This window comes from Canis lupus, chromosome 10, assembly GCF_003254725.2.
Source record: "Canis lupus dingo isolate Sandy chromosome 10, ASM325472v2, whole genome shotgun sequence".
Taxonomy (NCBI): domain Eukaryota; kingdom Metazoa; phylum Chordata; class Mammalia; order Carnivora; family Canidae; genus Canis; species Canis lupus.
The window spans coordinates 17,549,406-17,572,179 of NC_064252.1; the positions used below are offsets into that span (position 1 = coordinate 17,549,406).

General features: G+C 56.8%; 1 protein-coding gene and 1 long non-coding RNA gene across 15 annotated transcripts in view; one reads left to right on the top strand and one right to left on the bottom strand.

Annotated features, from left to right (window-relative positions):
- Nucleotides 1-285: 285 nt before the first annotated feature.
- Nucleotides 286-22,774, bottom strand: part of PPP6R2 (protein phosphatase 6 regulatory subunit 2) — an 83,803-nt gene continuing 61,314 nt past the window's right edge. For 8 of the 14 annotated variants that reach the window (XM_025455410.3, XM_025455357.3, XM_049115196.1 and 5 more), the window contains 20 exons: nucleotides 20,371-20,508; nucleotides 18,975-19,040; nucleotides 16,899-17,011; nucleotides 16,404-16,517; nucleotides 14,968-15,094; nucleotides 13,792-13,944; nucleotides 9,539-9,742; nucleotides 8,305-8,369; nucleotides 6,736-6,851; nucleotides 5,240-5,325; nucleotides 4,831-4,911; nucleotides 4,384-4,481; nucleotides 3,855-3,912; nucleotides 3,568-3,692; nucleotides 3,236-3,399; nucleotides 2,769-2,934; nucleotides 2,597-2,685; nucleotides 2,073-2,226; nucleotides 1,152-1,340; nucleotides 286-1,055 (listed from right to left, as the gene is read on the bottom strand). In XM_025455410.3, coding sequence (XP_025311195.1) covers nucleotides 1,004-1,055; nucleotides 1,152-1,340; nucleotides 2,073-2,226; nucleotides 2,597-2,685; nucleotides 2,769-2,934; nucleotides 3,236-3,399; nucleotides 3,568-3,692; nucleotides 3,855-3,912; nucleotides 4,384-4,481; nucleotides 4,831-4,911; nucleotides 5,240-5,325; nucleotides 6,736-6,851; nucleotides 8,305-8,369; nucleotides 9,539-9,742; nucleotides 13,792-13,944; nucleotides 14,968-15,094; nucleotides 16,404-16,517; nucleotides 16,899-17,011; nucleotides 18,975-19,040; nucleotides 20,371-20,508 — 2,358 coding nt within the window. In that variant the 3' untranslated portion in view covers nucleotides 286-1,003. The remainder of the gene's footprint in view (nucleotides 1,056-1,151; nucleotides 1,341-2,072; nucleotides 2,227-2,596; nucleotides 2,686-2,768; nucleotides 2,935-3,235; nucleotides 3,400-3,567; nucleotides 3,693-3,854; nucleotides 3,913-4,383; nucleotides 4,482-4,830; nucleotides 4,912-5,239; nucleotides 5,326-6,735; nucleotides 6,852-8,304; nucleotides 8,370-9,538; nucleotides 9,743-13,791; nucleotides 13,945-14,967; nucleotides 15,095-16,403; nucleotides 16,518-16,898; nucleotides 17,012-18,974; nucleotides 19,041-20,370; nucleotides 20,509-22,774) is intronic. The other 6 variants (XM_025455385.3, XM_049115194.1, XM_049115195.1 and 3 more) reach the window with 6 other exon arrangements.
- On the top strand, nucleotides 17,008-18,519 carry LOC112665617 (uncharacterized). Its single transcript, XR_003140497.3, has 2 exons — nucleotides 17,008-17,473; nucleotides 18,120-18,519. It is a non-coding gene; the product is annotated as an uncharacterized LOC112665617 (long non-coding RNA).

Here is a 22,774-nt window from a genome sequence, read left to right on the forward strand (position 1 = left end):
TTCCCTCCTGTGAGTCCCACCTGCACGAGGAGCCAGCCAGGTGGATGTTGGGCGCTGGGTTCCCAGCAGGTGCGGCTGGTGGTTGGGGGGGGGCAGAGGGTGAACAGCAGATGTGGACACAGGCAAGACAGGTGATGTCAGGTGAGTCGTTAGGAGACCACCCCCCCAGCTCAGTTGTTGGCCTGTGGCCGCCCAACCACCCCAATGGGGGTGCGGTGGGTGGAGGGGGGAGCTGGGGAGGGCCCAGCTGGGGCTCCGGGCTGTCAGCCGCACACCACACAGGGCTGTCAGTAAGAATAACACAACTTTTATTGGGAATTGGGGTCTTGGGTGCCCTGTCAGATGATCAGAACATTAAAAATGGACTCAACACAAAATAATCCTGCAGACCCCCCCAGGACCCCGTGACCTGGCCCTGCCCTCCCACAGGCGCAGACCCCGCCCCACCTGGCACTGCTGAAGCCCGTCTCTGCGCCCTGGTGCCCCCGCCAGGTGCCCCCACTGCCCACTCGGCCACGAGGGGCTTGTTTTAAGGCAGTCAACTTTGCAGCCCAGCTCTGGGCTGGCTCCCCGGGCAGCTACGGCCCTGCACGGCCAGTCCAGCTCCAGACCCACGTCTGTCCCCAGGGCCGGGGAGGCCCTTCGCTCTGGCTGGACACAAAAGTGCAAACACGTGGCTCTTTCCTGCGTTTGTTTAAAAAAAAAATCAGTAAAAACGGACGCTCGGAGCCTGTGGCGTCCATGCCCTCGGGCCGCACGGCGTCTGGGACTGCCCGGCTCCCGGGCAGAGCACATCGGAGGCCTTATTGCTGTAAGCGGAGCTGGGCTCGACGCCCACTCAGGGTCGTCAGGAGAGACGCAAGCTGGGCCGTCCAACTGGTTCCAACTGCCAGCTTTACCAATGCAGCATTTATTTTAAAATAAAATTAAATTAAAAAAGACAAATTGCATCACCAGGTAGTTTCCTCGATTAAGGGCGCGCCGTGGCTGGGTGGCAGCAGCGTCACACGGGGCCGTTCAAGGCGGCTCCTGCGGGTGGCGGGGAGTCCATCTTCCTGTGGGGGGGCAGGCAGGCACGATTGGAGTTCCTGTGGCTGACGCCCCGCAGCACCCCGAGGTCCCGCAGCCCCGGCCCCAACTGCCCTGCTTACCTATCCTTCGTCCCTGTCCCCAGAACAGCTGCTGTGCACGTGGCTGGGGCCACAGTGGTGACGGCCGCCGGGGGCCCCGCTGCGGTCATCCCGGGGGCGCTGGCCAGGGCAGCGGGGGTGGCCTCGGGGGGCGCGGCCACAGCTGGGGCGTAGGGGGTTTCCGCAGGCGCGGGGGGCGCGGGCTCGAACCTGTGCCAAAGGCAGGATCTGGTGTCCTGGGCCACCTCGGCCAGGGCAGCCCCGCCCCCAGCGGCCTGCCTCCGCGGGCGCTCCTGGGACGGCCAGGAACGGCAGCCTGGGTCACTGGCCTGGGTCACCAAGCCCCGGATGAGCGTGAGCCCGTGGCGGCCCTGCAGCCCCACGAGCACGGGGAGCACCCTGGCCCCGGACGCCCGCGGCTTTTGGGGACCACAGAACCGGCTCGGAGCAGGGCTGGTGCCGAGGGCAGTTGGCGAGGGAGGCTCGCAGGAACCCCAACATCATGGACCCCCGCGCACCCTGAGCCCGAGAGCAGCAGCCCAGCCAGCGCCCAGGCGCAGGGCCCCTCAGAGGCCCTGCCCCGCCCCTCTTGGGCCCCCGCCCACTGCGCCGCCAGGGCTGGTGGGTCTGCGCAGCGCCATCCCCAAGGCCCGCAGCTCCCCCGGTGCGTGCGGTGGGTGTGGAGGAACCGGCAATGCCCCATCAGGGCTCCGGGGCCCAGCAGCTGTGGACACCCCATCCTGCTGTGTGGGCTGCGGGCCGACCTTGGGCAGCCCCAACCCCAAGACCCCGGGAGGTGGCAGGGGGGTCATGTGCTCATCTCCGTAAAACACCTGAGCCCCGGCTCCACTGAGAGGAGTGGGCGTCCCAACAGCATCCTTGCCAGGGGGCTGGAGACGTCCGTGAGCACCCGGGGCCCTGCGTACACCCCATTCCGCACACCTGGGGGCTGACGTGGGCAGCGGGGGGGCCTCCCGGCTGGGACCCATACTGACAGCTTCCAAGGCACCAGCCGTCTTGTCCTCACTGCTGTCAGAAGCCACCAGGGGGGCCTTCCTGGTGACACACACGCTCCAGGCACAAGGGGAAGCCGGGCCTACAGGACGGGGCACAGGGTGCTGGTGACGCCCAGGGAGGACGGAGAGGCCACAGCGCACGGCCTCCAGGCCCTCAAACCCACGTGTGCATGTGTCCATTTCTAGGAACCATACGAGGACACTGTCGTCCCCCCTCAGGCCGGTGGCTCCAAGCCCCTCCCTGGGCCCAGGGTCAAGGATGGCCAGTGAGGTGACATAGTGTACCCGGAGCCCTGGGGAGACCGGCCTGGGCTGGGCAAGCCCTCACCACTGGCCAGAGCTCCTGGAAGCACGGCCGGGTGCAGGCAGGTCAGTGTCCTCAGGGAGACAGAGCCATGGGGCCCAGGACCACGTCCCCCACGCCCTGTGCTCAGAGCCCCTCCTACTCACGGGCTCGCTCTGGGCCCTGGTCTGGGCCGTCCGGGGCATCGCCGTGGCCCGTGTCCACTGGGGAGCTGCATCTGGGCCCCGACTCGGAGCTGCGGAAGGCAAGGCTGAGCCCCCGCCGGGGAGGTGCCACCCCCAGGCGCACACGGGGTGACCTCCCAGCCCGCCCGCTCACCAGCAGAAAGGCTGGAAGTCGGTGAATTTGGCCCAGCCCTTTTCCTCCAGAGCCGAGGGGCTGGAGGTGCTGGCTGCCCACACGCTGGAGCCCACGTCCACGGCCACTCCCGGGGCCGGTGCTGGCGAGTTCCCCGGCTCATCAAACACGCTCCACGAGGTGCCTGCTGGGGAGACACGGCAGTCCAGGCACCCTTGACCTGCAGGTCAGCCCCACAGGGAGTGGTGCAGGGCAGGCCTTCCCTGGTGGGCCTGGGGGGAGGGGGGACGACACCGGCCACCACTGTGACGGGGGCGGGGGCAGCCAGGGTCCGAGCCATAGCACCTGCCGCCTTCAGGGACACTGCCTGAAGCCGGTGCCGAGGAAGTGGGCAGACAGCAAGCCCACGCGGCCCCCAGCACACAGACAGGGCCGCATCCCTGGCCAAGTCCCCTGCCCCTCCTGAACCCCGCGTCCCCCGCAGTTACCTTCCGAGCCACCCTCCAAGCGAGGCCCTTCCTTCTGGGTGGAGGCCAGAGGGGCACCTGCCCGAGCGGCATCCTTGTCGGCTTCCAAACCCTCCTTCCTATCCTGGCCTCCACGCTCCAGGCCATTCTTGGAGCAGCTCTCTGAGGTGTGAGGACCCCCAAACCTGGGGAGGGCACACGGTCAGAGCAGCCACCAGCCAGCTCCGCACGGGGCACCCAGGCGCCGCCCCTCCTGTGTACGCACAGCATCGTGCCAGGGCAGGGCTAGGGGTGTGCACACTGTTCTGCGGCCTCTGCCTCAAGGGGCCTGGGGGACCGGGGGGGCCTCACACCTGGCTCTGGCCGTCACCCGGGCCATGCAATGCATCTCCTTGTCCTCCCAGATGTCATCTTCCTCGTCATCGTCAAAGGGCTGGATGTGGTCACTGCAGCAAGCCTCAAACAGAGCTGCACTGGGCTGCAAGCATGAGCACGCATGTGATCACACGCGGCTCCCAGCGGGGCTCAGCCAGGCAGGGGGCGCTCAGGACGGGGCCCAGGCATGAAGCAGCCCTGTATCTCGGGCTGCCCACCCACCCAGAGCTGGGGACTCACCACCCACCCAGAGCTGGGGACTCACACTGTCCTCATCAGCATCGATGCTGAAATTGATCTCTGCAATCCTGTCGAAGGGGGCACTGCAATACACGGGGGGCACTCAGCACGTAGCCGCCAGGGCCTGCAACACCCCACGGACTGTTGTGCGTGCCCCCGGCTGCACCTCGCAGGGAAAAGAGCCAGGCCCACAGGGGTGGACGTGTCTGCAGGCGGCCACGTGGTGCAAGCAGACAGGGACCTTGATGGAGGGGGTGGCCCCTGCCCTCCTCCCTGGGCCCACTCTGTCCCTGGTCTGCACGGTGATGACTTGCCTTCCTGGAGGTGTCCCAGCTTGGCCCCTCCCACAGTGACTCTGAGTCACACTTGCTTTCAGCTCAGGAAGTGGCCAAATGGCCTCCAGGCCCAGGCAGGACAGGGCCACACCGAGGACTCAGCTCCTCCCAAAATGGACAGGGGACAAGGTAGTGGGCAGTGATGACGGATCCAAATGGGGCTCCCGACCAAGGTGGGCAGCTGGGACACGGTGCCCCGGGCACATCCTGGGAGCTCACTTGACACTGTCATCCTGGTCGGCAAACTCCTCGTCATTGAAGCCAAACTGGTCCACGAAGGTGGCCGTCATCTGCTGGACCTGGTACTCCGAGAAAGCCTGGCAGGGGTGGCGCAGGGCAGGCCTCAGACCGAGGCCGCTCCCAGGGAAGCAGCAGTGCCTCGCGGCTTCTCCCAACCTAACCTCTCGGGGGAACACGAACGCAGGGTCGTGTCCAAACAGCCTCGTGTGTCTCACGATCATCCACTGGGTGGCTCGGGCCCCCCCTCGTTCAAGGGGCTGCACACCTGGCCCCTCCCCTGCTGGAGCCTGGTGCGTGGGGACCAGCACGTTCCCCTGGGCTGCTTCCTGCTGCAGCTCAGCAAGGCGCTGGGCAGGACGGCCTGGAGCCTGAGTGCCGCCGAGGGCGGGAAAGGGCTGCCTGAGTGTGCAGAGCGGCCACACGCACCTGCTGCAGGGACAGCTCATTAGGGAAAGCGCCCTCCATGTCCTCATCCTCACTCGAGGGGTGAAGGTGGTGGGTGCTTACCTGAAACAGCCAGAGCGGGTGGATGTGAGCCCCGTAGCCTGGGGGCTCCTACCCCCGCCCCTCCCCGCGGTGTAGCACACACTGGGCCTGGGGCACCAGGAGCCCCAGGACGCAGCAGGGCGCCTGAGGGGTCAGGGGAGGGGCTGACACCCGCTCTGCTGAGGCGGTAGGGGCCCCAGGACCTGGAGCCGGACGCGGAACCAGGGACCCACTGCACCTGGCTGGGCCACAGGGGTGCACACGCACACACGCACGCTCCACAAGCACCCAGGAGGGCGTGGCCCCAGCGCCAGCCAACACCGAGCAGCAGCACAGCCGAGCCCCTCACCAGGTCCACAGCGTTCCTGCGATTGGTCTCCGCCAGGGTCTCCTCCACAAAGTTCTCCCAGCGCCCTCGGCAGTCCGCGGGGAGCCCTGCAAGGGAGCAGTGCTGGGGAGCCAGGGGACGGCAGCAGGGTGCACAGGGCGGCTGCTGGAAGGGCGGCCAGGGGTCCCGCAGGGGCGCTCGCAGGGCGGGGCCCAACCTCAGCACCGGGGGCTGCAGCCTGGCCGCATCCTCCGCCCTCCCCAGCCCTCTCAGTACATCCCATGCACCTGTGTTCTAGAAAGTTCACAGCTGAGTGACGTGACACCAGGATAGAGAGCTGCTGGCTCACCTCCCGCACCCCAAACTGTCCCTCCGTGGGGAGCCTCCTCGGGCCAGACACTAGCCTGGAGGCCATGGACCGAGCACAGCCCCTTGCTCCCATCCTGGACGGCCACCCAGAGCTTCTGGCCAGAGGGACCACAGCAAGGACTCTCTTGGGGGCGGGGGGGCAGGCAGCCAGTGAGCCAAGACCACAGGTCTACACCTGCTGCACAACCAGCCTGGAGGCTTCCAGTGTGGCTTCCTCAGCTGCACAATGGGAGATGGGCTGAGCACCTGCCCGTGCCCTCTCCACGATCAGGGCACTGGGGCCCTGCACAACCATCTCCCCACACCCCTGGAGGGACCCCACCAGGCGGCTCAGCCTCTTGTGTGAACACCATTCACAGGGCACAAGATCCCACCCAGGGCTGAGGAGGACGGTCCTGATCGTGAAGCTGCTGTGAACACAGCCCCAGCGCCCTGGGGAGGTCCTGGCTTCTGCCCACCCTTCGCCTCCTCGGCTCACTCGTGCATCCCCCCATCTGCCCACTGCGAGCTCCGGGGCCTCTCCACCCCCCTGCTCAGGCTGGCCCAGGCATCGTCCACCCTGGCAGGGCCACTCGGGCCCTCCCAGCTGCCTGCCTTCCGGTCTAACCAAGACCCCCTTGGGCCCTCTTCAGCTCACAAGGCCCGGCACCCAAGGCCTGTAGACCTTGGCCAGGGCATGAGAGGGCCAGAAAGAGGGGTGAGTGTTGGCCCCAGGCTGGGAGGGTGGCAGGTGTCTCGGGCTGAGGGCAGAGGTGAGGCCCAACCAGAGGAGAGGCTGCCTCGGCTCAGGGCCCACAGCCCCCTCTTGGAGCACAGAGGCCACCTCCCCCGGCTCCCCAGACTTGGCTGGAAAGATCTGCAAAGCTGCTTGAGGCAGAGGGGGGTGGCGTCCAGGCAGGCCTCGGGGTCCCTGGGTAGAGCACAGTGCTGGCTCCGGAGCCACGAGCTGCCCCGCAGGCGCCTGACAGGGTCTCTGGGCACAAGGAGGACCAACCTCGTGACCCAGGCCCACCTGGGAAAGCATGTCCTGATACCACTTGCTGGGGGGGCTCAAGGGCAGAAGGTGGCAGTCAGGGGTCACAGGCAGCAGCAACACCCACCACAGGGCTCCTGCTGCCAGGAGGGCAACGAGGGCAGGGAGGGCTCACCTCGGATGACCTCGCTGATGTGGGTCTGCATGGGGCCCCTCTCTAGATTCTGCACCACTGCGTTGGCGATCCGGGTAAGGTGGCCCATGTTGCCGCGCCTCATGCCACCCGCTGCCCTGAAAGGGAGTGGCAGCATCAAGGGGACCACTGGGTTTTCCTCCTTTCCTCCCTACGCATCCCCAGGGCCTGACCTTTGCCCCCTGTGGGTCCTTCCTCGCAGCCTTACCTGCGGGCCCCTTCTGTTTGGAGAGCACCTGCTGTGTGCCAGCCAATCACTCCAACCTCACCAGGAAGTGCTAACGAGGCAGATGCCACCGCCCCCAGCAGCAGGGCACGTGGGGCCTCAGCGCCGTGCCCCTCGCCCCACACCCAGACACCCCTGAGCTGTCCGGCTCCAGAGGCCCTCCCAGCTTCGCCCAGGCTGGCTGACCCGAAGGAACACCCAGTGGGGCAGAGGACTTAGACGAAAATGCAGGACATCCCTGCTCTGTGCTGATGGGGGCTGACCGAGCACAACACGGGCAGGACACAGACGTGGGTGGGGCCGGGGCGGCTGGGAGCCAGCCAGTCACGGCCCCCGACTGAGCTCCGTGCACCCTGAGGCCCACAGCCTGGCTGCCATCCACGTTCCCATCGCACACAGCTTTGAGTCCAACGTCTCCCCAGTCACACCCCCGACCCAGCAGGAGGGCAGGTCTTAAACTCCTCCCTGGGTTAGGGAGACGTAAAATGCTCCCCCAGCTACAAAGGCAGCTCGTGGGCATACAGTGGGCAGAGCCACTTCCCACCACACCCTCTGTCAAGCCTGAGCCCGTGAGCCCAGCCTGCTGGAGGGAGCCGAGAGCGCCTGGTGGCACAAGCTAACAGGGAGCGGAGGGCTGGGCCAGGGCTGGGCCAGGGCAAGGCCTCCCGGCCTGTCGCCTTAACCTCTGGGATGTCGTGAACCCCTTGGTGGCAGCATGAAGTCCTCCCCCAACAGGCACCCATGCGCACAAATACACGGACTATACAGATGAGGCTCTGCAGGGGCCTATAGTGGGCGCTGCAGAGACGGGGCCCAAGGAAGGGGAGATGGCCCTGTCTTGGACGTGCACTATCCTGGAGGCGGCAAACTGGTGGGTTCTGTGACAGCAGGATGTGAGCCGTGACCCAGATGAGGTCGGACAGCTCCCAGGAGCTCCCTTGCAGGCCACACCTCGGGAGATCTAGGTGGTTGAGACCTTGCGGCAGGGGTGGGACCACCAGTGCTTCACAAAGCTCCCAGCGGAGTGCAGGAGAGAAAGCAGAAAGTAGCCTCGATGCACTTCTGAGGTTTTGGGGCTCAGTAAGAGAACTGGTTGGTGGCTGGGGTGAGTAGATGGGAGGACTGAGGACACACTGTGGGGTAAGACTGGGGTCTCTGCTGATGGAGGGGGAGGGTGGTGCTGGGGATGGAGCTGCTCTGCCCGTCTCCTCTGGTCACCTGGGGCCCTAACTTTCCCTGGGCGGCAGCAGCTCCAGGTGTTCTCCTGGGAGCAGGACCCCACTCTGGGCCCTCAGGCACCCCCGCAGCACCCTGTGGGTTCTTACTGTGCGTGGTCGTTGGCTTCCCAGGCCTCCAGGATCCTCTGGACCAGGCAGCACTTCTGGAACAGCTGGGGGGAAGGTGACACAGGTCAGGTTCCACAGGCTACCCCCTGCAACCTGCACCGCACGGGTTAAGGGGATACCGCCGTGGGCTCCCTGCTGTCCCTACCACGCAGCAAGGGCAGGTGCTGCCCCAGGCCCCATAGGGCTGCCCAGCTCCACTCCTCCTCCGTGCTGTCCTCCCACCTTTTCTGTCTAGAAGCAATGATTAGGCCTGAGGGCATCCATTGGCTTCTGGGCCAGGATCCTGTGTCCTGTGCCTGCACATTTGTTCTGGGACCCAGCTCACACCCCACCCTACACAGGGTCTCACCATCGGGGGGGGGGGCTCCCTCACTGGGCTCCAGGCTCCTGCACCCCCTTCCTGCTCCCAGCTGTCCACCTCCTGGGTTGCTGTTAGCCTGCACACGGCAGGACTCGCTCAACCACAGCTTCTATGGGGTCTGCCAGGCCCCTGGCCCTAGAGCCCCCGGCCTTCCCAGGGAAGCATCTCTGAGCTGGCTCCTTGACACAGGGAGGGGCGTCTGTGCCACTTCTGCATGGCACAGCCGGGTACATGCTTGTTTCTTCTTCTTCTTTTTTTTTTTTTGTTTCTTCTCCTTAGAAAACGCTAAGGCCTACTGTCTGCCAGACACAAGGCTTGCTGTTCCGGGCAGAGGAGACACAGACACCCACACCAGGTGTGCTCACTCGGGGCCCAGGGAGAGCTGGGGCAGTCCTGGAGGTGAGCTTCCTGCCACGCACTCATGGGGCAGGAAGAGCTGAGGAAAAGGAGAGGGAGTGTAGTTTCCAAAGGTCCATAATCTCAGAACATTTTCTCATGAGAACGGAACACATTCTGTTTCCCTTGCATTTCCCTTCGGGATCTCTCCCGATAGCAGTAGCTCGACAGGATACAGTGGACTGGCCTGGAAGGAGATCCCAGGGCAGCATTGGGCGCCCTCACCCCTCTGGTGAGTGCCCCCCCCTCGGGGCCCTGCCCCTGGTCCCCCAGCACAGCAGCCCTGGCAAACATGGACCCTTCCTGTGTGACCCTCAGTCTCGTGGGTGGAGGGAGGGCAGCACATCGTGCCCTGGAGGGTCGGGGTGGCCATGGGCAGCCTTTGTTGGAGTGGACAGCCACACACGCTGGGCAGGGCCGGCATGCAGGGACGCGCAGGACACTTCCTGGACTTACATGAGTCACCATAGTGTTCTCGAGGCGGCTGGCAGCAGGCTGGGGGGTCTCTGGGTCCCCACTCCCGGGCAGAGGCTCCACCCCGCTCTCCGGTCTGCTGGCTTCTGCCCTGTCCTCCCGGGCAGCGTGGGACAGAATAGCGGCTATGCATAGTTCCACTTGGAAGTGCAAAAAGTTATTCCAAGTGTACTTAAAGAACAGGTCCTGGGGTGAAGAGAGCACAGGGGAAACTCCTTGGACCAGTGTCCTCCTGCAGCGGGACCACAGAGGGAGGGGATCGCCGTGCCCTGACCATCCAGCAGGAGCCCCGACCCTGACCATTCCATCTCAGCCGCGGTGCTGCACTCTCGTTCATCTCTGCTCTCATCTAACCACATCCTGCAGTGGGCTTATCTTTTTGTCCTTAAGTCAAAAGCTTAACTCATTAATTTTTAGCCTCTTTTTCTTTCTCAGGTGTCAACAGGCTGCACCACCTGGAGCATCCACCTTAAATACCTTAAATACATGGTACACATTCTGCTACACAGTATTTTTACTCTTCTTCATCATTTTGTCTTTGGCTCATGAATTACTGGAAGTACATTAAGTTCTCGAACAGGGATTGTATTCAGGGAGGTGTGCACAGTGGACACGCCCTGAGGGAACCCAGTGGGCCCACCCCAGCTGCACAGGCCACTGGCCAGGGGAAGTTAAATGCGGGTGGCTGTCCCCTCCCCTAGACCAAGTGGGCAGCGCAGCCCACCTAGGATTCTGGCCCCATGTGCCAGCAGCACAGAGGGGTGACACAAGCGTGCCTGTCCACATCCCTCTGGCCTTCTCTCACACAGCAGTGACTACGGAAGCCTGTGTCCCAGGCCTTCTGCTGCCCACGAGGAAGGAGGACATGGTGTGCGGGGTGGGGGAATGGGGTGGGAAGATAGGGTATCGATGCCACCCCAAGATAGGAGTATGGGCCCCTCCTTCACACCAACGGTTTGAGCAATGGTTCAAGGCAGGAAGCCCACCTGCCTGACATAGTTCCCAGGTTTACCTTCTCTGCCAGTATAACCCTGAGTGATCCTGGAGATGGCCTCAGATGTTTCCTCATCCTCATCAGAGTCAGACCCACCTCCCAGTAAAAAAAAACAAAAAAACAAAACAAAACAAAAAAAACAAACAAACAAAAAAAAACCTAGGCCAGATGGCTTCACTGGTGAATTCTCCCAAATATTACATTTAAAGAAAAATCACCACCACCAATCCTTCTCAAACTCTTCCCCCCAAAAGAAGGAACACTTTCTGATTCTTTCTATAAGGATTCTAAGACCCTATTATCAAAACTAGACAAAGACATCCCAAGAACACTACACACCAATGTCCCTTATGAACACGGATGCAAAAATCCTCAACAAAATATTAACAAACCAGACTCAGCAGCATATTAAGGAACTATGCTCTGTGACCAGGTGGGATTTATTCCTGGAATGCAGGGATGGTTCGACATCTGAAAACCAAATGTAATGTACCAGATTAACAAAATAAAGGGGGAAACACATAATTGCCTCAACTGATACTGAAAGTGTATCTGACAACATATAAAACAATTATATTGCTATATACACTAGCAATAAAAGGAAATCTCAATGCAATAAGGGGTATGTGGTTGGCAAGCAGCAACCACCGCACTCAATGGTGAAGGACTGGAAGCTGTTTCTTTACGATGAAGGATGAGGCAGGAAGCCCACTCTCTCAGTGTTGCACTGGAAGTTCTAACAGCAATTAGGCCAGATACAGAAATAAAAGGTGTGCAAACTGGAAAGAAAGAAGTAAAATTACCTCTTTTCACAAACAATACAATCTTATATGCAGAAAATGCCACAGATTCCACATAAACTGTTAGAGCTAATAAACAAGTTCAGCAAAGTTGTAGGACACAAAACACACAGATTAGTGTATTTCCACACACTAACAATTTAGATTAAAAAATTAAAGAACAATTCCATTTGTAGTAATGTTCAAAGGGATAAAATACTTAAGAATAAATTAAAACCTAGGAAATGAAAAGACTCATACACTAGAAACTACAAACACTGCTGAAAGAAAGAGAACCTAAACAAACGGAACGTCGCCCATGTTCATGGATGGACTGGAAAACTTCGTTTTGTTAGGATGACAGTACTACCCAAACCAGATCTACAAACTAATGTAATATGTATCAAAATCCCACTGGCATTTTTTGGGATAGAAATAGAAAACCCCCCAAAATTTAAAAAATTAAAAAAAAAAAAATAGGAAACCCATCCTAAAATTTGTATGGAATCTAAAGGGATCCCAAGAGGCAAATCTTGAAAAAGATCGAAAAAGCCAATCTTGGGACGCCTGGGTGGCTCAGTGGTTAAGCACCGCCTTCAGCCCAGGGCGTGATCCTGGAGTCCCAGGATCAAGTCCCACATCGGGATCCCCAGAGGGAGCCTGCTACTCCCTCTGCCTGTGTCTCTGCCTCATGAATGAATGAATGAACTTAAAAAAAAGAAAAGAAAAAGAAAACATGGGAAACCTTCATGACAGAAGTTCTGGCAATGATTTCTTGCATATGACACCCAAAAGACAATCGATAGAAGAAAAAAATAGGTAAGTTGGACTTTATAAAAATTTACAACTTTTGGGTCAAAGATACTATCAAGAGAGTGAAAATAATCCAGAGAATGGAAGAAAAGATTTTTGAATCATGTATCTGCTAAATTTTAACACAGAGAATATACAAAGAGCTCCTACTACTCAACCATAAAAAAAAAAACCCCAAACAAGCCACTTAATGGACAAAGGACTTGAACAAACGGTTCTCCAAAGATAATCATTAGGGAAATGCAAAGCACGATCCCCAGAGAAATACCACTTCATAACACGAGGATGGCTATTATTAAAAAACAAACAAAACCAATAAACAGGAAACACGTGTTGGTGCGGATGTGGAGAAACTGGAGAGTTCCCACATGGCTGGTAAAACAGAGCGGCCGCTGTGGGAAAGTGCTGGCTCCTCCTGAAGCTGCACAAGAGGACCCATCCATTCCTTGTCTCGACGAAAGAACCGAAAGCAGGGACTCTGATGAGCCCCTGCACAGCCGCGTCTGCCGCAGCGTTACCCCAGCAGACCAGCGGTGGAAGCAAGCAACAGGGTGGCCCATTCTCAACCCTAAGGAAGGAGCCGCAGACACCCGCCCCCACCCGGTGAGCCCCGAGGACGCTGTGGTCAGTGACCTACGCCAGACACAGAAGGACGAATCCCATACGGTTCCACCACAAGGAGGCACATGCAGTGGTCAGACTCGGGGGGACAGGGGAGAGCTGGTGGCGCGGGTGTTGGGGGCGGAGGGTGTGTGATGGGGACACAGCTTCAGTGTGCGGGGTGGGAGTTCTGGAAACAGTGGTGAGGACCACACAACACTGTGAAGGTAGTTAAGGGCACTGAATTGTACACTTAGAAATTATAAAACTGGCAAATTCTGTTATATGTATTTTACCACAATAAAATAAAAGCAGAGAGGGAAAAGGAAAGGAGGCCTCTCATAACTCAACCCCTGATCCGTATCTGGGCTGGGAGTCCAAACACTGGAAGAAATTTATAGTCAGACTTCAGGCCTGCTTCCAAGGCTGGCTCCTTCTGGGATAAAGATTCAATTTTTAGAAGATTCCAGCCCTCCAGGAGTAGAGGCCCTACAGCAAGGCAAAAGACAAGACTGAAGACTGCATCTGCTCATGGCTGACACCTGGGGTGATGCACCCTCCGTCCACAGCAGCTGCCCAGGGCCAGCCCTGCCTGCCTGACCCTCTCCCTCAGGCACCGAGGCTGTGCTGTGGGCAAGAAGCACTAGGGTGGCCTTCTATGGTGGGTGACCAGCAGCTGCTCTTTTAGGACGTTTTATGTTCAAGAGCTATAATGGAAGTTTGACCTTAGGCAGAAATCAGAAAGGAGATGGACTGTATTTCCCCGTTCCCTCAGACTGGGTTTGATCTGCCCTCTGCTTTCAGAGCATCCTCCACGAGCCCATGGCAAGGCCTGCCCGCTGTCGCCCCGTGTGCTTCACCAGCGACCTGCGCGGTCGGCCCTGGGATGGGTCCGGGAAATGGGTCTCTCTGCACAGACCGCATCTGTTCTGGGGCCGAACCAAAGCCTCCCTTGGGTAGACCCTTGTCTGGATGCGGAGGTCCAGCTGCCCGCTCTGCTGGACCCTGCCCAGTCTGCCCACCCACTGCAGACTGCACAAGTCGCTCACCAGCAGTAAGCCCATGGTGTTGAGCCTGCAGAGCTCCTGGTTGATGCTGGGTGTGTTTGTGTGTAGCAGTGCAGCCATGAGGCGGGCACCATGCAGACGGGCATTCCCCAGGGGCTCCTCCAACACGCCAATGGTGGTCAGGATTGCTTTTTTCTACAAACACAGAAGCATCCCCCTTTAGAGCCTTGCAATCAACATGACCACTGCAGGCTTCTCTTAGCTCTGGTGCTAACTGCTCAAAGGGCCAGGGCTACTACTCCATGACATGGCCCAGCCTGGGGATGCATAAGGATGCGTACGTGGAGGTTCCTCCAGGCAGCACTGTCTGCAAGAGGAAAGGAGGGTCAGCAGGGTTAGGAACCCCCCCCACTCCCCTTAGCGCCTCACAAAACAGTAAGCAATGGTGGTCCACTGCCCCCAGAAGCCCAGAACTCTCTGGTATCAGCAAATCAAGCAAAGAGATATGCACCTCAGCTCATGAGATGTGTCCAAGGTGGGGCCAGCTCTCTGGGGGACACAGTCTCATCAGGACACTGAGCTAACCCTGCAAACGCGCTCAGAGGAGATGGCTAACAGCAGCCTTGTCACACTGAACACAGGTCTTTCCTGACCCCACGCATGCAGCATGACGTGTCTACCTTCTCATTAACCAAATGTTCCAGAATCCCTACATTCATGAAGCTCACTTTCTAGTGGGAGAGGCAGATGATAACTTGATAAATAAAATAAGCTGTGCAGGAGAGCATGGTGGGTGCTGAGACGCACCCAGGAAAGGGGAAGGGGCTCCATGGTGAGCGAGGTGGCAGGCGGCTAAGTGACTGAGCCCTTCTCTACCTGAGCCGCATGCTGCCTGGAGCTCCTGAGCTGGGCAAAGGCCAACTCTGTGCCCTACCTGACTCCAGGCCCCATGGCCCCTGACTTGAAGGCCAGACCCACAGTTAACGTAGGTTCTCAGATGACCCCTATTTCAGAGCACAAGAGTCATCTGGGAGGGGGGTGCAAAATGTCCACACCCTAGGACTTACCCCAGAGCAGAGATGGACACTGAGCAGATAAAGGTGTGAAAACATGCTCCTGGCACCTGCTTGGTGGTTCTCAAGCAGGGTGCAGGGTCCTCTGCTTGCAAATCATCCCACCCACAACACCCGCACAGGCACCTACCAGAAGTTCACCTACCTTTGGCGGGCTGAGCAGAAGCTGGTGGAAGTCCTTCAGTCGTGGCTCAATGCCATGCAGTACGCTGCTGCTGACGGTACACAGCCCTTCCAGTCCCTGAGAAAAGGAGTCCACCAAGCCCTCTGTCCTGTGGACGAGGACAGCAGATGGAGACACAGGGGACACACCCCCATCCTGTTTCACCCTCCCCCCCGACTTCTCTGCTCATGGTACAGAGAAGAAAAAGGCAACACTGGCCTTTAGAAAACATTCCCAGGTGACGGCCAAGGGCAGCCCCCTCATCCCCACCAGGCAGGCGGCCCCTCGTGCTCACTGGAACCATCTCTGTCCCCCTCTCCCCGTTCTGGAAACATTCACCATGGTTCCCACTCCTTGGCTGAGAAACAGGAGACAGGACGCCACACTGTCCCTCTGGCTTCTTAAAACTAATTTCTCTGAGACATTCATATAAACTTTTTTCAGTTATAGAAAAGAGAATCAGCTGGCTCACCCGTGGTTTTGGTGGGTTTTTAAAAAAATATATTTATTTTCGAGAGAACCATAAGTGGGGGGAGGCACACCAGGGCAGGATGGGGAATCCGAACAGACTCCCCACTGGGTGTCCGCACCCCCAAAATGGACTCAACCCCAGGACCCCAGGTCATGACCTGAGCCGAAACCAAGAGGTGCTTAGCTGACAGAGCGCCCCAGGCATCCCAATCTCTGCTTTTATGGGTCATTTTCACGCTGTCCGTTCATCTCAGCCAAGGCTGGGAAAGGCCCGCAGAGGAGCCCCCACATCCCCTAGAACAGGCCCAGGCTTCCTGAGTTCACGAAGACAAGAACGGTCAACATTCTGGTGGCCTGACCAGAGTAAACAATGACAGCAGTATCATTCTAGTTTTAGGGAATAAACTAACGGCTGCGTACTGGTTCCCAGAGAGCGCGAGAATGAGAAACTGCTTCTAATCTCACTACCAACATTAACTCAACGTCTTGTCATTTTGTTCTTTTGTTGTTGCTGCGGTTTACATCCAGTTAATCCGCGCTGGGGCTTCAGTGAGGCTCCCTCCAGAACAAGGAAATAAGAGAACTAGTCACCCCAGGAGACAGGTCACCACAGCACACGACGGGACGAGCAGAGATGCACGCGCACACACGTGCACACCCGGCACCCCACACCCCTCCCCACATGCTGGAACTGGCCACACCTGTTCCACACACACACACACACACACACACACACACACACACACACACACACACACACATACACACACACGCAGGAATACTTGGGAAGCTGCTGACACTGGTGCCTTCAGACCGAGGCGGGAACACCTTGGATACCCAAGGTCAGAGAGGCTGCGGATTTACTTTTCAATGAGGAGTCTACCCGTGTGATTATTTACATAACAAGTAGTGAAACATGCCACGCAGCCAGGCCCCCCATCACTCACCCAGCCCGTCTGGTCTCCAACAAGGTAAGTAACACCTGAGTCCCACTAACGAGGCAGATCTCAGTCTGGTCTCCATCAAACATGTTCTTCAGAAGCTGCTCCACGCAGTCCTGCCTGTCAGACACACGCAGAGCTCACTGCTGCTGGAGCAGATGCACAGCCCCACATCCAAAGGACCAGCTCTCCTCCCCAAGGAGTAACCCCCCTAAACCCAGAGGGGGCTTTGCTCGGGCTCCAGACCAGGCACCCAGGGTTCTCAGGACATTCCTGCCCCTACTGGCCTAGAGTCACTGGACCTGCCTGGAGAGCCCTCCCAGGAGACACAAGTCTATCCAGTGAGCCAGACGGGCTATGTCACAGCCAGCTCATCAGAATCTGAATCAGAGGCAGCAGCAGCATCTGCTGGTGCTCCAGGCAGGGCCTGGGGACTGCCTAGTGACTCAGAAAGACCCCGCACCCACCCAGCCAGGCACCCATAATGCAGCCAGCACTCACGACTCCAGCACTGCGAGGAGGGGGTCGGGCTCTGGAGCCTCCTGCAGCTGACTGCCCTGCTCTCTGCCCAGCCTGATGATGTCACAGAGGGTTTGAGAGGCATTGGACTGTCTCTGGAAGGAAAAGGAGATGCAGTACTCTCCTCAGCGCTGAGAAAGGTCAGCAGAGCTGCCCCGCTCGCTGCTCAGTTCTCAGGACGCTGGACTCTGAACCGGTCCGTCTCAGAAATGCCTGGTGGGCCTTTCTGATGTCAGAATGCAAATCTAATCAGACCTTTTGCTGTACTGACCGATCCCCAAGAGACCAAATGGGGCTCTCTTAAGGGTTAAATACACTACACAGACATTGCTCCACCCCTGGAACCACTGTAAGATACACTGTATATATGACCTCGTTACTGATACTGTATTTCAAATTCATACTTTAAATATTAAAACCTAGCTGGTAACATTCAGGAGAAGTCCTACAAGCTAATGGAAAAAGGCAGGTGCCACAGAGAAAACAGGAGGCCTCGACTCTTCTGGGCAACACTAATCCTTAGCCGGTGAAGACTGGATGGTGCCCTTGCAACACTGGTGAGTTTAGCAATGCAGATAACTGACTAGAGAGAAACTCGGCCCTGGCTCCTCGCCGGGAGCCTCAGAACACACGGCACTGATGTGCGTCGTGGGGGCTCTAGGCTAAAGGAAGTACATGCAGGACTATTTTAGGGAGAAATGAAAAGCAGCCAGGTGGTCCCTGTGGTCTCACCCCTGCCTCTAGCCTGGGAGCAGGCCAGTCAGCCCCCAGCACTCACACAGCTGGAGGGGCACCCCCTGGTCTGGAGCATAGGCCCCCTCGCCCAGCTGTCCAACAGGCACACAGGAACAGAAAACAGTGTGGCCGGGACACAGAGAGGGCTCACACATGAGTTGGCATCACTGTTCTCAAACTGCTGAGGGCAGGAACGTATGTTGGCTTTTATCAGGCACAGAAAGGCCTATCAGGATATACTCCAAACTCTCAACAGTGATTCCTGCAGGGAGTGGGCAGGGGGCCAAGACAGGAAGCCCCACTGCCATCCCACATGCTTCCACACTGGCAATGGGGGCCTTCCTCCCAGAGCTCACACCCTCATAAATCCCACCTCCTCAAGCATAGGCTGGACCCAGCCACTCCCTCTTAGAGAGCAGAACACACCCACAGTGCACTGTCCCTTCTTCTTCTTCTTTTTTTTTGAAGATCTTATTTCTTTAAGAGAGAGAGCGAGAGTGAGCACAAGCATAAGGGAGGAGCAGAGGGAGAGGGAGAAGCAGACTCCCCGCTGACACGGGGCTTGATCCCAGGACCCCAGGATCATGACTTGAGCCAAAGGCAGACATTTAACCAACTGAGCCACACAGGTGCTCCTGGACCATCCCTTCTAAGATGAGTTTGCAGAAAAAGGACTGCCATGATGCTTACTCCAAAGGAAGCCAGCAGCATGTTGTGAGCTGCCCTGCTGGTGACCATGGAAACGGATCCTCCCCCCGCTGAGCCTGGGACCACGGTCTTGTGACAGACCATAGGCAGAGCACCCACTAAGCCACGTCCAGGTCCCTGACTCATAGAAACAGAAATAAAAACATACTTTCTGTTACAAGCAACTAAGTTTTGGAGTAATCTGTTACTACTCAGCCAGAGATGAGGTAACTAATTTAGTTCTGTTATTTTTTACAAAATATAGGTATTACTTTTTTATTGAAAATAAATAGTCCAGAAGTCAGTGCTTGGTTAAAGGAAGAAAAGCATCTTGGGATCCCTGGGTGGCGCAGCGGTTTGGCGCCTGCCTTTGGCCCAGGGCGCGATCCTGGACACCCGGGATCGAATCCCACGTCGGGCTCCCGGTGCATGGAGCCTGCTTCTCCCTCTGCCTGTGTCTCTGCCTCTCTCTCTCTCTGTGTGACTATCATAAAATAAAGTAGAAATTTAAAAAAAAAAAAAAAAAAAAAAAAAAAAGAAAAGCATCTAACTGGTCCTCATCTGAGGAAAGGGGCACGTGCCCCCACAGCAGCAGAGAGCACTCTCCAACAGCCCTGAGTGAGGGGCCATACTCACATCTTCATCCTGACTTGGATGGATCAATTCTACAAGTCTCTGGATGATCTTCTCTTCATTAAGCCACTGAAAGGGAAAAAGAGGCCTGTTAATGATGCTGTTCACATCTAACTCAACAGAAGGCAAGTCCCTCAGTGCAGAAGAAATCCACATGCCAGGTTGCAGGGACAGAGATTCTTTGTCCAACACATGTGTCCACTCAGACCCAAAAAGAAGTAGTAGTGACCCAAAGTCCATGAAGAAGGGAACCATGGTCCTTATGTCCCAGTGCTGGACTCTTAAACATATTGTCTTCAGGAAATCTCTGAAGACAGAAGGGGCTGGAGCCTGGAACCACTCAAGCACCAGCAGGGCTCTTCCCCAGGGCACAGCCTGGCTACACGTGGAGGTCCTGCTGTGCTCCACTCTCTGTGGCACTGGGGGGCCTTTCCAAGACCAGAAGAAGCACAGAGGCCTGGGGCAGCAGCAAGGGTGCTGTGAGGACTAAGAGTCCAGCACCGTTCAAGGCCCAAAGGTGCTGGGCACTCAGGAAAGGCTGGTGCACTTCCTCCTCCAAACCTGAAAGATCTGCCTCCGTGGCTGCTCTGCAAGGAGTTAATGCAGGCGTTTTGCTGTTAACAGCTGACACTGATGCTGCATTCACTACCCCATGTTAGCTATCACGATTAATCCTTTGCAGAGGCACTTCTATGATGAACCTGAGCGTGAGGACGGCCACCTTGATGACAACTGTCACCCGATGCCAGGAGCTGGGAAGTGGGTAAGAAGGACCAATGCTTTATTTTAAATTGCATTACAAATAAAACCTGCCAAACAGCAGTGAACAGCTTATCCAGCACTGATTTCCTGGTTTCTCTGAGATTAGAATTCTCCAGTTTTCTAGGAAAGCCCTCAGGGAGCTATGACCACTCCTCTCACTGTGAGCCTGTCAGGGCAGACACATGCATGGACTCTAGGACAAAACACAGGCCTGCTTGGTCTTTGTTGCTCTCCCCACATGGAATCCTTGTCAGCCAGTGCTTTGCTCAGAGGGTATGTGCCAGGCGTAGAGCCGGGGCCTGGGGGGCTGGTGAGGAAAGCCCTCTTCTGCTTCTCCACCGAGTGTCAAGAGGAAAGCAACACTCTGCACTTCTCTTCTGAACAGTCTGAGGCAGTACAGCAGCAAAGGTGCAGGTCACAGACCCAGCCTCAAATACAAGCCTGGACGAGAACCCCTGGGGACCCTAGAGACAGAAAGTCATACTGGGGGGAAAGTTGGGAGGGAGGGACACTCCGGGGGTCTCTGAGCTCCTTCACCCAACTCTGGCCTCCCTGAGCCACTCACTAGGCGCCCAGGGAGCCTGCAAGCACACGCGGACAGGCAGAGGCCTTCAGAGAGGACGGGCCGCACACTCACATGCAGGACCTCCTGCCGGAGCCCCACCGGCTCCACGCAGCTGACCAGGCGCAGCAGCAGGTCCATGAGGGCTGAGGTGCCGATGTGCTTTAACACCAAGCTGAGGAACCTGTCCTTCTTCTTCAAGAACAGAATCACCTGAAATCAAACACACCCTGATAAGCCTGACAACCAACACTACTCGAAGAACTCTCACAAGAAAGATGAATTTTCAGTTATACTGAGCATAAATTATGGAAAGACCTACAGAAGTTCTAAGAAGGACCTCTCCAAGGACAGGCATGGACATGAACACAGGGAAGGCCTACGAGGCAGTGGTGGGGGCCCCATGAGGACCCTGGGGTGACACAGGCTTGCTGTGTGGTAGGAGCCTTTCTGTTAACAGGTCACCAGCATGCTGAGTGAGGTGGCACAGGCGGCTGTGTGTGCAGCCGGTCAGGACAGCTCACCCAGTACCGCTTCAAGTGCTTCCAACACAAACGACTGATGTCAACAACCCCGAGCCAAGGGATGCCAGTCATCACTAACAGCCCCCAGACGTGGGACACAAACCCAACAGCACAGAGCACATGAGACAGCCAGTCACTGACAGGCCACAGGCCAGTGGAAAAGAAAGAGGACTGAGGTTTTACAAAGGAAGAGGCAGCGATGCACGGCTGATGGAGACCAGCACCGACCAGATGTGGACAGCTGGGCATGAAGGCAGGCTGCATGTCAGAGCGGAGATGGAGGTGGACAAGCCTGAACAGGTCCTTCTCAGCAGCACACCTGAAAGCTCAGCTCAGCTCTGCCACAAAGAAATGCCTGCAATGTGCGGGCCTCTGCATGGAGCTGGACGCAGGCCTCTACTAGTGGCAGGGGGACACGGAGAAGGCCCACTTTGCTGGAGGGGCTCCAGCCACACTTGTGCTGGACAGGAGGAAGAGGAGGAAGAGGGAAAGGAGAAAAAGATGGAAGGGGGAGGAGGCTCTGTGAAGAGAATGACCACACCCCTAGAAAGAAGATGCCAATAACCTCAGGAAAATACGGTGCATCACAAAAGAACTCACAGATATCACCAGGATGACATTAGCAGAAATAATTTTATGAAAATTCATTTATGTTATCTTTTAAAAGATTGTATTTATTTGTTTATTAGAGCACATAGGAGTGAACGGAGGAGGGGCAGAGGCAGAAGCAGACTCCTAGCTGAGCAGGAAGCCTGAATTCGGGCTCACGCCCAGGACCCTGAGATCATGACCTGAGCCAAAGGCAGATGCTTCACTGACTGAGCCACCCAGGTACCCAAATTTTGTGCCAATTTATATAAATTATTTATTTATTTAAAGACTTTATTTATTTATTCATGAGAGACACAGAGAGGCAGAGACATAGGCTGAGGGAGAAGCGGGACTCGATCCTGGGACCCCGGGATGACGCCCTGAGCCAAAGGCAGCCGCTCAACCATGGAGCCACCCAGGCATCCCAATAAATAAAATCTTAAAAAAATGTTTGGTAGAATTCAGTGGAAAGGTCATTAGAGCCTAGAGTTTTCTTTTTCCTTTTTTAAGTGGGTTCCATGCACTCTAACGCAGGTCTGAACTCACAACCCTGAGGTCAAGACCTGAGCTGAGATCAAGACTCAGACACTTAACCAACTGAGCCACGTCGTGCTCAGAGCCTAGGGGTTTCTGTATAAGGACGCTGTGATGGGGATTTCGTTTCTTTTGATGCTCTAGAACTATTCAGATTTTCTCTCTCTTCTTGTCAGTTTAGATGAATGTGTTCTTCAAGGAAATTTTTCATTTTTCTAAATTTATATAAATTAGGGGTCTGATCCTCTCTCTGCCTATGCCTCTCTCTGTTGTCTCTCATGAATAAATAAAATCTTGGAAAAAAAAAAACATTGTACTAAAGGTTCTAGCCAATGCAATCAGGCAAGAAAAAGAGATAAAAGTCATAAGAATTAATTCTTTAAAGATTTTATTTATTCATGAGATACACAGAAAAGAGAGAGGCAGAGACACAGGCAGAGGGAGAAGCAGGCTCCACACAGGGAGCCCAATGTGGGACTCAATCCCAGAACTCCAGGATCATGCCCTGAACTAAAGGCAGACGCTCAACCGCTGAGCCACCCAGGCATCCCCAAAAGGCATAAGAATTATAAAAGACAAAATAAAATTGTCATTAATCAAAGATGATATGATCCTGCACACAGATGAAACAAAAGAGCAGAAACATAAATTATTAGAATAGCAGTTTTATTGATAATCACCAAAACCTGGAATCAGCCTAGACGTACTTGAAAACATGACTAGTGGAACAGCTGGTCCATCTACCCTATGGAATGCCACTCTGCAAGAGCAAGGAATGTACCAAGGAATACAAATAATACTTTCATGACTATGCAGGCAAAGGTTTCTTT